Source organism: Cebus imitator, unplaced genomic scaffold, assembly GCF_001604975.1.
Source record: "Cebus imitator isolate Cc_AM_T3 unplaced genomic scaffold, Cebus_imitator-1.0 Scaffold74, whole genome shotgun sequence".
Lineage (NCBI taxonomy): Eukaryota > Metazoa > Chordata > Mammalia > Primates > Cebidae > Cebus > Cebus imitator.
Window position 1 is genome coordinate 6,105,280 of NW_016107389.1, and position 12,519 is coordinate 6,117,798.

General features: G+C 36.9%; 1 protein-coding gene across 7 annotated transcripts in view; it reads right to left on the bottom strand.

Moving 5' to 3' along the window:
* SLTM (SAFB like transcription modulator) overlaps window positions 1-12,519 on the bottom strand; it is a 56,599-nt gene that overhangs the window by 24,339 nt on the left and 19,741 nt on the right. For 3 of the 7 annotated variants that reach the window (XM_017531899.2, XM_037739741.1, XM_017531897.2), the window contains exons 4-5: window positions 9,693-9,890; window positions 8,747-8,794 (exon numbers count right to left, since the gene is read on the bottom strand). The exons of 2 other annotated variants lie outside the window; for them this stretch is intronic. In XM_017531899.2, coding sequence (XP_017387388.1) covers window positions 8,747-8,794; window positions 9,693-9,890 — 246 coding nt within the window. The remainder of the gene's footprint in view (window positions 1-8,746; window positions 8,795-9,692; window positions 9,891-12,519) is intronic. 2 more of the 7 variants (XM_037739744.1, XM_037739742.1) reach the window with 1 other exon arrangement.

Sequence of the window (12,519 nt, forward strand, 5' to 3'; positions counted from 1 at the left end):
AGCAGTGGTTCTCAAACTTGAGCATGCATTACAACCCCTGGAGGGCTTGGAAAATAAAACAGATTTTCTGATTCAGAAGGTCTAGAGTGAGGCTTAAGAATGTGCATCTCTAACAAGGTTCCAGGTGATAGTAATGCTGCTGGTACAGAGAGGACACGGAGAATTACTGCTTTTACAGAATGACAACCTCTCAGTTAAAAAAAAAAACAAAAACTGAAACGTAAGTAGAACTTTAAACGGCATATTTATAATATAATTTTAGATTCATATAAAAGCATGCACTTCTTAAAAATGTCAAATATTTTACAATGTGCTGAAAAGTGCACTTGAATAATTTGTCTATTTAAATTCCCTTCCTTCCTTTTTCCCTTCCCTTCCCTTCCCATCCTTCTTTCCTTCCCTCTCTCACTCCCTTCCTCCCTTCCTTCCTGTGTGTGTGTCCTCCTTCTAAGTTCTTTCTTTTTTCCACTCTCTCTTTTTCTTGCTTTCTCTACGTGGTGTGTGTGTGAGAGAGAGAGAGAGAGCAGGTTTCACTCTGTCACCCAGGCTGGAAGTGCAGTGGTGTGATCTCGGCTCACTGCAACCATCACCTCCCAGGCTCAGGTTTATTCTCCCGCCTCAGCCTCCTGAGTAGCTGGAACCACAGATGTGTGCCACCACAACTGGTTAATTGTTTTGGTATTTTTTGGTAGAGATAGGGTTTCACCATGCTGCCCAGGCTGGTCTCGAGCTCTTGAGCCCAGGCAATCCACCTGCCTTGGCCTGCCTCCCAAAGTGCTGGGATTGCAGGCATGAGTCACCACGCCCAGCCAACCATAATAATTTCTACGAAATTATTTTATTAATAAATGATATATGGACTAACCTAAAGTGTGCCAACTAGGGAATGACCAATTATTTTACAACTAAAGTACATGAAAGAAACTAAAAATACTAAAAAACTCAGCCATAAGAAGTAACATAGTCTAGAACTAGTAAATCATCAATTGATAGCAGTGTAGATTCTATCACTAAATAAGTCCATTACACTGTGCTCTAAGAATCTCTCTCTTTTTTGTTTTTGAGACAGTCTTACTCCATCACCCAGGCTGTAGTGCAGTGGCGCGATCTCGGCTCACTGCAACTTCCACCTCCCGGGTTCAAGTGATTCTCATGTCTCAGTCTTCCCAGTAGCTGGGATTACAGGCATGCACCATCACACCTGGCTAATTTTTGTAATTTTTAGTAGAGATGGAGTTTCCTCATGTTGGCCAGGCTAGTCTTGAACTCCTGGCCTCAAGTGATCCTTTCGCCTCGGCCTCCCAAAGTGCTGGGTTTACAGGTGTGAGCCACTGTGTCTGGTCTCTAAGAATGTCTTAATAAATTGTTTTACTACAATATATTTTTAAGCATTTTGTGTCCAATCTGCAATATTCAGAAAACAAAGGAAAACACTTTAACATGGGTGGAATGGTAGACAGAGACAGCAAGAGAAGAATGAGTTATGCTTGAATTATGGATAAATCTTTTTCTTTCAAACTCTCTTTTAGTTTAGTAATTTTTCTTGAGGGAGTAAATAAACTGAGACACCTGAGCTTTTTAAAGCAGAATAAATGAACTTAAAGAATGCAACATGTGGTCGGGCGTGGTAGCTCATGCCTGTAAAGTCAGCAGTTTAGGAGGCTGAGGCAGGAAGTTAGCTTGAGTCCAAGAGTTAAAAACCAGCCTGCGCAACCTAGTAAAACCCTGTCTCTATTTTAGAAAAAATAAAAGAAATTTTTTTTTAAAAAAATGCAATTTGACTCTCCTTATCTACCTTGAATCCCAAGAGCATACCACTTCCAAGTTATTATTTTAGAGATGCAATACTGAAAGCTTCAAGAAAAAAAAAAAGGCCGGGCGCGGTGGCTCACGCCTGTAATCCCAGCACTTTGGGAGGCCGAGGCGGGTGGATCACGAGGTCAAGAGATCGAGACCATCCTGGTCAACATGGTGAAACCCCGTCTCTACTAAAACTACAAAAAATTAGCTGGGCATGGTGGTGCGTGCCTGTAATCCCAGCTACTCAGGAGGCTGAGGCAGGAGAATTGCCTGAACCCAGGAGGCGGAGGTTGCGGTGAGCCGAGATCGCGCCATTGCACTCCAGCCTGGGTAACAAGAGTGAAACTCTGTCTCAAAAAAAAAAAAAAAAAAACATATCCAAATCATAGGCTATTTTAAAAAGTAAAATTTTAAAAATACTATGATGTAAAACACAAAGTTTGTTCTAATGTAGTTCCTGTCCATTATAATGTTATTTCTAGTTGCTAAAGTAACTAGTAAGGTTTGTCTTACTTGCTGCAGAATTTTTAGGTATTTATCTTAGTAATTCAGCATTTCTTCTGAAGGGTTTCATAATTTAAAGAGAAACGTTATTACATACACTTAAATGTCACTAGGGAAATGGCCTGACCCAGCTTCTAGAAAACAAAACTAATTACGACGCGGGTGAAGTACAGAAACAACTTGGGTTAAGTAGAAAAAATGAACCATATAAATGCTTGTTTATTTTACTATGCAGTATGTGCAGCAAACATAGCACGAACCGTAAGTCCTAAATAAGCACAAAATATTTGCAATAAGGAAACAAACTAAGAAATACAATGGGAAATTTCCCATCTTTAGATATATATGCACAGACATGATATGCGACTTTATGAAAACAATATCCCCCACTAAAAACAGGTTTTTTTTTTCCAAATGAGGAATATAGCAAATAAGTAAATGTAAAGCATTTATTTATTAAATGTAAAACATCCTTTTAAATTAACCATTCAAGTTTGTCCTGAAAAAGAATACTTCACATGTGAAGAAGAATCAAATATCTGTAAGGTAAGTACTCATTTCTTCATAGTAGGATCTGCAATCCTTAGTCAAATGCTAAAGGACTTACATAAAGCTCCTTTATTTATTTTCATTTCATCCTAGGAGCAGCAATAACTAATAAGAGACAAAGACAAACCTAAGGTTTATTTTCAGTTAACCAAGTATTTACTACATATGCAATTCTACTGCTTCCCATAGGTTATCTTATGATATATGTACATGTATAGGCTAAGTAAAATGACCTCCTTTCCCCTCACTTGAAATGTAAACACTGTATTCAGACTGATATTTAAAACAAACCTTCAAAATAACTTTAAACCACTACTTACCTATCTGGCAATATGCAAAACACTGGCACATTAAGTATTCAAAAACTATGTGTTGAATGAATTTACTAAATAAATTCATTCAAATAAATGTGTATGTATTACATACACATTTATTTGAATTTAGTATGTATTCAAATAAATACATACTAAATAAATGTACTTTAAGACTGCTGTTTTTAGCTGGAAAGACTGAACTAACTGCTTGATTTTTATGTATCTGAAGGGCTTAACTTTGGCATTAAGTACAACAGAACTCTCAGAAAACATTTGCTAGCGTGGAATTATTTAGTGAAAAGAATATCACACTAGGCATCATGCCACCTAGGTATTTACCCTGTCTTTATCACTGAAACAGTTTTACTCCGTGGTATGTCATCTAGCTAGATGAATTTACCTATAAAATGGAGTTCACATGTGAACTATGTAAGATAGTATCAAGAATTGAGTAAGGTAATGGATGTAAAACATAGTCTGTGAATAGTAAAGCACTAAATAAAAGAGAGATATGAAAGAAAGCTTTGTGGAGGAGACAGAGGTGAATCTGGCTGTGAAAGGTATATAGATTTCATGTGACAAAAAAAAAGTAAGATTTTTGAGGTTAGTGAAACATTAGGGGTAAAGGCAAATAGAAAAAAGGAAGATACACGATGTTACCATAGACAGAAGAGGTTCTTGTGACTAGAGTAAATTTTAAAGAATTAAAGTTAAGTCCAGGCATGGTGGCTCATGACTGTAATCCAAACACTTGGGAGGCTGAGTTGGGTGGAATGCTTGAGCTCAGGAGTTCACGACCAGATTGGGCAACAAGGCGAACCCCCATCTCTACAAAAAATACAAAAGTTAGATGGGTGTTGTGGTGCACACCTGTAGTCTCAGCTACCGGGGAGGCTGAGGTGCAGTGATCACTTGAGCCCGGGAGGCCAAGGCAGCAATGAGTGGAGATCACATCACTGTACCCCAGCCTGGGCAACAGAGTGAGACCCTATCTCAAAAAAGTAAAAATAAAAATAAAGCATTAGCAAACAAGAACATTTTAGAGAAAAAGCTCCAGAAATTTCTCAAGTAAGCAGTATGTTCAAGTTAGTAAAACACTACAAATGATCACTAATTGTGCATATACTACATCAGAATCTATGATTAATCCCTACATTAAGAATTATAATATTCATTTATAGACACAGAAATTGACTAATAACCTGTGCCACAATCACAATGTTGTAATTACTTAATAGAAGTAGAATCTGAACCAAAGTCTACCTAGTGTAACTGCTTAGCGGCTAATGCCTAAAGATTTAAGCTTTAAGTCAAAGCCTGAGACAGGCTTAAAATAGACATATCCCTGTACAAATATGCTGCATATATGTGTACACACACACACACATACTTTTTTTTTTTTGAGTCAGAGTCTTGCTCTGTTGTCAATGATGGAGTGCAGTGGCACAATCATAGCTCATTGCAGCTTCAACCTCCCAAGCTGCAGCGATTCTCCCACCTCAAGCTACCTCCTGAGTAGCTAGAACCACAGGTGAGCACCATCATGCCCAGATAACTTCCGTATTTTTTGTAGAGACGGGTTTGCCTTGTTGCCCAGGCTGGTCTCGAACTCTTGAGCTCAAGTGATCTGAATGCCTCAGCTTCCCAAGTACTGGGATTATAGGCACAAGCCAGTGCATCCTGCCAGATTAAATTTTCTAACTTTTCTGAGATAGGGTCTTGCTCTATTGCCCAGATTGGAGTATAGTGACACAATCTTGGCTCACTGCAGCCTTGACCTCCTGGGGTCAAGTGATTTTCCTGGCTCAGCCTCCTAAGGAGCTGGGACTAGAGACATGGACCAGCATGCCCAGCTATTTTTGAAGTTTTTTGTATAGACAGGGTGTTGCTATGGTGCCCAGGCTGATCTTGAGCCCCTGGCCTTAAGCAATCCTTCTACCTCAACCTTCCAAAGTGCTGTGATTACAGGTATGAGTGACCACATCTGGCCCAGACTAAACTTTCAAAAGCAATACCTAACTACTGAAAATAAATGAAACAAGTCAACCTAGACATGTATCAGTGGTGACACAACCATACAGAATAGAACAAATTTAAAACACAGTGATTTGTTCATCCCCAGAGGGGAACATCCTGGTGAAAAATATGTCTTAAAAAAATCTTAAATTACTTTCAGTAACTACACTGGTGGTATATTATCATTCTAAAGTTGTTGTATGTGTACCGTGAGGTAAGGGAAATGATTATCTTGGAAGTACCATATGAATTGAAAGTGTATTTGATCTTAAAAGTAAAAACAAGCAAAAACAAAGAAAACTACAACATTTTCTCTAGCACTGTACACCAAAAAGACCTAGAAACAATGAACAACTCAGTAGCAGTGAATACCTCCACCACCTAGATTGTTTTCTTGAAATACCACTTACCACTATAAGGAAGAAATGTCTAATTATAGGTATAGAGCAGGAAATGGCACATCTTTACATACTAGCAAGCACGGAATCAATCAAAGTCTACTGGGATCATGCTGAAAGGACTCAAGAGCCAACTTTAAGAGGCTCTCACTATATGGAACAATTTAAGTATTAAGGATAATAACTGCAATGGACCAAAATACATTACATATATTCAAATCCATGAGTTCAAAATGAATCTAAAAGGAGAAAAAAGGAAAAATTAAGAACTAACTGGCTTCTCTGGAAGCCAGTTAACCAGCTCAATATTCTGAAAATTGGTAAATAAAAAGGAAAGAATCAAACATATATCCTGGCTTTCCTATGTAAATGATACCACTGGGTAACCAAATAGTAAATAAGGGAGGAAACATTCCAACTAACAAGGAAGAAATGATAGAATTAGAATAGCATCCCTTTGCAACCCCTAATGGGGTATGAATCATCAATGATTGGTACTATCACAAAAAGACAACCAGATATTATGTGCATCCAAACAGAAGATTACAGTACTACACCTATGAGGTGGCTGTGTGTGTGTTGGGGTGGGGTGTTAACGCTGAATCTGACAGCAAGCCTCTAGATGCTACAACCAATTTACAAAAAATACAATAAACAAAGGAATATGTTGAACACCACCACAGGAATGCAATCAGCAAAATCTAGGCCTTGGAAGCTCTACGGCAGCAACTGGCAAACTACAAAAGATTCCGTTTTTGCCAACCCCTGCTCTAAGGGATAAACAACTTGATGTTTTCCACAAATAATATAGTAAGAGGAAAAAAGATGGAAGGGAAAACCTCAAGATTAAAAGAGACCTAAAACATTTCAATCAATCACAATATACAGATCTTACTGGTATCTGGATTTAAACAAGACATAATAGGGAGAAAAAAAAACCTATAGTAAACTGAACATTTGAATCCTGTGTATTTCATAATATTAACATTTATATCTTAGGAGTGCTAATGCAAAAAATAAGAGTTCTCTTTTAGAGATACAAACTGAAATTTTTCAAGGGAAATATGTTTGGATTTGCTTCAAAATAATGCAGAAGGGAGAAAGTAAATAGAGGCATAGAGGACAATAAGACTGGCCATAATTGAAAGAAGCTGAAGCTAGGTGATTGTTACACTATGCAGTATCCCTGAATGCACAAGTAATACATTCAGTAAGCATGTTTAGAAACATTAGATCATAATGGAACATAGACACATTTATGTTTCTAGATGTTCCACTAGACATTATTTAGAAACAGAAAAAGGTTATTTTAAAGAAAAGTTCTCTAAAAATGTAACCTCATCTTTTGATACAATGTGGCAAAATCTTGCTCCCTGATAAGAAATACATAATTGGTCTTCCTTTAGATACTTTATTTTCATCTGTTTAAACAGATGAAATAAATGTTTCTAATAAAGTTTTTTATTTAAGTGGAGATCCTTAGATATGATGCCTTCATACAAATCACAACATGCACAACTAGGAGTGGTCCTTGATGTAAGCTAATTTCTAACTGCCAAATAACACCTCAACTTCCCCTTTTTGCAAATCAGTAATCTAGAAAAGATACTACCTCAATCTGAGAGTTAATCTTCCTCAAGATTCTTCGTTTTTGAGATGGGAGTCTTGCTCTGTTGCCTAGGCTAGAGTGCAGTAGCTTGATCTTGTCTCAGTGCAACCTCAGCCTTCCAGGTTCAAATGATTCACCTGCCTCAGTCGCGACTAGCTGGGACTACAGGCAACTACCACCATGCCGGGCTAATTTTTTATATTTTTAGTAGAGATGGGGTTTCACCATACTGGCCAGGCTAGTCTAGAACTCCAGACCTTGTGATCCTCCTGCGTTGGCCTCCCAAAGTGCTGGGATTACAGGTGTTAGCAAACGCACCCGGCCCCTTATACATTCTTTATCACTAGGAAATCAATGTACTTAGGGGTAGGCCCACAGACATTCACCATCCTAACATTTTCTTCTTGAATATTCCAAATGATTAGCAACATTTCTCCCCAAAATGCAATTTCTCCTCCACTGCAACACACAGAGAGGCAATATATAGCCTCAGCAGCATTTGTGGCTCACCAGCATTTCAAAGGCAAAAAGAATGCTGCAGAAAAGAAAGCATGCAGAGGCAGTCAACTAAGTAGTCCATGAACGCAAGCCCAAGTTCGCTTCTAGGCAGTACTACCCAGAGGAAATAACTGACACGATCACAATTTTTCCTGAATCTAGTAAACAAAGGAACCTATATATGTTTATTTGAAAGTACACCATTTAAAGAGGACACAATCCTCTCCTACTTGGATAACTGTGGTAATTCTAGAGCTAATACATGCCAACAGGCACTGACTCCCTTCAAAGGGTGATGCGTTCATTTATCAGATTAAAACCAACTTGGATCAAAACCACCAAACTGTCTCTGGTTTTTATAAGATTAAAAATAAAAACAAATAAAGAGGACACAAAAGCAAGGGTTCTTTAGTTACAGATATGAGGGGAAAAAAGGATAATTTTTTAATGCAGAAATTATAGATGTCTTTTTATAGCATCTAAGTCACTTTAAAACATACACTATGTGTATCATATATAGCAGCAACAAATGTTATTACACATTGAAGTGCAGTAATTTTCAACACACACACACACACACACACACACACACACACACACACACACACACAGAGAGAGAGAAACCAAGTAAATTTCTAGAAATTTTTAATCATTTTTAGACTATGCTTATTATAGGAGCATTAACAAAATTTTAAATAAAGCTTTGAAAAGGATATTAGTACTTTTAAATGGCTTATTTTATACCAAGTGACAAGAAAAAAATCAAGAAGAATGTAGACTTCTCAAAAGACTAGTAACCAGAGTTACGTTTTACAGAAAGGATGGCCTTTTTTCTAAAATTCTGAATATGACGGGAAACTCATGATAACTCCAATTATCTTTCAGGCAACAGAAATTTCAGCTGCCAACAGTTTTAAGCACTTTGTGTACGTCATGTAAATAACTCATTATTAAATTTAACACAGTTCAAATTAAAGAATTATGAAGTCAAAATAAGATTCCTTTTCCAAGCCCTTCCACCCACAACACTGAATTCATAGGACTAAATGTAAACTTACTTGGGCTGTTAGAAAGGTATCATCTTCACCTTCTTGAGCTTCAATTTCCTAAGTAAAAGGGTATACAATAGCTTTGCTTTACAAAATATCTGGGTAACATAAGAATGCTTTTATGCTTATACCTGCTTATCATTTGCCTTGTGTTCTGTATAATATCTATGATACCATGGGTACTAAATCAGTACTTAATATTCAGACTATACTTCTTATGCCAAAAAAAAAATTTAGCCATGTCGCTAGAAAATTAGAAACATTTCTCTTGAGCCTCTCATTTATTAGGGTAGGTAGAAGGGAAGTGTTTTAACTATGAATACTAACAGCAGTGACTCCTTAACCCACTGACTTCCTTAAAATGTAATAACATACTTTAAAGCAGGACAAATAGTCTGTAAGTGAAAGCAGATAATAAATGAAGTATTATCTGCTTTAAAATTAAACTTTCATAAGTAGTTCCCCACCCTTGATATAACCAAAGAAATGTAAATTAAAGCAACCTTTTATACCTGCTAAGGTAGCAGAAGGGGGAGAAAAGCATATCACCAAGTAATGTTGGCAATGCCAGAATGAAACTGATACATTCATTCATCGTGGAGTAGGAAAAAAGCCTTAAAACTTAAAATGTGTCAAACTAAAGAAGTATCTATTAGATATGTAGAAATCAGTCTAATAAATTATGGTAAAATTATGGAATTATATGTTACATGAAAATACAGAATAAATAGCAACTTACTGTGTAACAATTATATAAAAATATATATTATGTGAAATAAGCAAAAATTTAAAAGATTGCCTAAGGTGGTAGGGTTTTAGATGACTTATAAGTAGCTTTATTAACACATCTTTTAAAAATTCTGAGACTTCCAAATTGAACTAGGAAAAAAAATACTTTTTATTATTTAAAACTTAATGTATCTGTGTCATGTTTTAAAAAAAACTGGCTAAAGACCTGACTTTCGATGTCCTCTTTTTCTATATCTTCTATTGCTTCTGCCTCTATTAATTCATGAGCTCTCTTGTTTTCTTCTGCAGAGAGTAACTCCTTGGAATGCACATTTTCTTCTTCATTTTCACCAAATTCTTCAGAGTCCTTTAGTTCATCATTTCCATCTTGCTCTTGTGCCTCTTGATTCTCCAATTCACAGTCCTTTTAATGGTAAGAAAATTTGGTACAACTAGAGGCAAAGTAGCGTGGACTATCCACCAAACGTTTTTGGTAATTTATACCTTTAAATGTGTCAAATTTGATCATATTTTAATATTCCCAAAGTTCAATCATTTTACCTTATATATTAACTGTGTCTTTAAAAATAGGAGGTCTAATACCAAGATTATCAAACACAAATCTGAGTTCTCAAATCTCTCATATTAAAATGCGCAATAATTGAACTGCTACTAGAGATGCCCTATATTTACCAAGCCAGCTCTAGGAGCTGTCCAGAAAATACGGCTTGATTTCTCCATGTGCCGGAGATTGAGTTAACTTCAAAGACCTTGGAAGTCTTATACATTAAAACAAAATTGATTTCTAATAATAAGAAACTCCTAACTGCTGCATCAATGTCTGTTCTTGAAAAATATGCCAATAACTAATTGAAATGTATTTGCTTTGAAATTTACCACTGTGCCAAATGCCAATTAGGAAGGGGAACATAGGTTGTGATTGGTCTGTTTGTCCTTCAAAGTTTACGGATATACAGTACTTCAGTGAAAACAAAATCAGCAATCTGCCTAATTTTCTCTGATTAAGTGCAGAGAAAGGAGTGAAAGCAATAAACATTCCTTCTTTTTTTTTCCCTGTTCTTACAGTAAATCCAGCAGATATAAGAAAAGGTTTCTCGGTTAAAAGGTGAAAGAGGCAGAGGCATGACTACTAATCATTCACAGCTAAACTGCAGTGAGGAAACTGAAATTTCTATCTAGAGGTGGGCACAGAGAAGGAATATGATTATTTTGGAATGTAGAGTGCTTGGGGAGAAGGGGACATCTTGTTTGACCAAACATATTACAGTATGAGTGGGGGAACAGTAGGGGTTGAAAACGGAGTACACAGCTGTATTATGGCAGAAGAACAGGCACAAGAAAGATCAAGGGAAGTTACTAAGGTGATCTCACCTATTCTGAAGTGCCAACTTTGACTAATTTCCTCACTTATTCACAGAAGCAATTTGTATACTATTCTGGTATTTAGGCAATAGGTAAAATTTACCCACCATTACTGTATAAATTCCAAAATTATCAACCATGGGAGATGAGAAAAATACATTCACTTAATTTCTATCAAATATATCACATATATGTTGATACTTCCAAAAATAAACTGAAGATATGTTTAGACAGAATTTTTTAAAAAGCTCCTAGAACCAGGCGTGGTGGCTCACGCCTGTGATCCCAGCACTTTGGGAGGCTGAGGCAAGTGGATCACGAGGTCAGGAGTTCGAGACCAGCCTGGCCAACATGGTGAAACCCCATTTCTACTAAAAATACAAAAATTAGCCAGGTGGCATATGCCTGTAATCCCAGCTACATAGGAGGGTGAGGCAGGAGAATCGAACCTGGGAGGCGAAGGTTGCAGTAAGCCAAGATTGCGCCACTGCACTTCAGCCTGGGTGACAGGGTGAGACTCCATCTCAAAAAAAAAAAAAAAAAAAAAAAAACCCAAAAAACAAACAACAGCAAAAAGCTCCCCTGTTCTTCTAGACATTATGAACACTTTTATGTAATAATAACACAAAGGCATCCTTTGCAGCACATGTAAGAGAGAGTACTATTATTCCTCTGAATACATGTATATATCTTCTTAGGACATTTCAAACAACTGCAACGTTTTTATGAACTGAGGAGCTAAAACAAACGTTTGAAAAGTAAAAGATTTTTTACTGAGTCATAATGCTTTTACAGCTTATGGAAAATCTCAACTTAATCATACACTTACTGGTGAAGGCAACTGGAGAAAATAAGAACAAAAAAAGTAAACCTAATGGAACATATATAGTAAGGATAACAGAATAGCAAAATTTAAAGGCTCAAACAAAAGCTGATTACAGGCATGCAATCATCAATTTTAATGGATCCCTGGGTAAACAGTTCCCAAAATTATCTGATTTCAGGTTAACTCCTCAACAAAACGTGTGTGTGTGTGTGTGTGTGTGTGTGTGCGCGCGCGCGCGCACGCGCGCACAGTGTGAAGAGTGAAGACAGCTAGGAAGCAGGAGAGATGGCTGTGTAAATGAACATGAGCTAACTATGGTAAAACACAAAATCATCAAGAGACATGATGACAATATGGACTAGTTTTACACAGAAAACAGAATATATGGGTGCATAAATGCACATAGTTCAAGACAAACTACATTAAATAATTCCTGAAAATACCACAATACTAAAGACCTAATAAGCAGCAGATCACTTTTCATTAAAATAAAAACAAAACAAATTTTAAAACTGCAATTACAATTAAAAATAGCATGTTCTCTATATGTAGTATATAGAACTGCCACAACCCCTATTAAAATGACATCCTTAATTTTTCTGGCCAGCCAGTTTTGAAATGCACCCTCCTTTTTGGGCCCAAAAGGCCTAGCTTATTTATCTCTAAAGGGCAAAACAAATTTCTTAATTTGATTTTTGTTTTTGAGATGGAGTCTCACTCTATCACCCAGGCTGGAGTGCGTTGGTGCAATCTCAGCTCACTGCAACCTCTACCTTCCTGGGTTCAAGTGATTCTCCTGCCTTAGCCCCCAAGTAGCTGGGACTATAGGCATGCACCACCATGC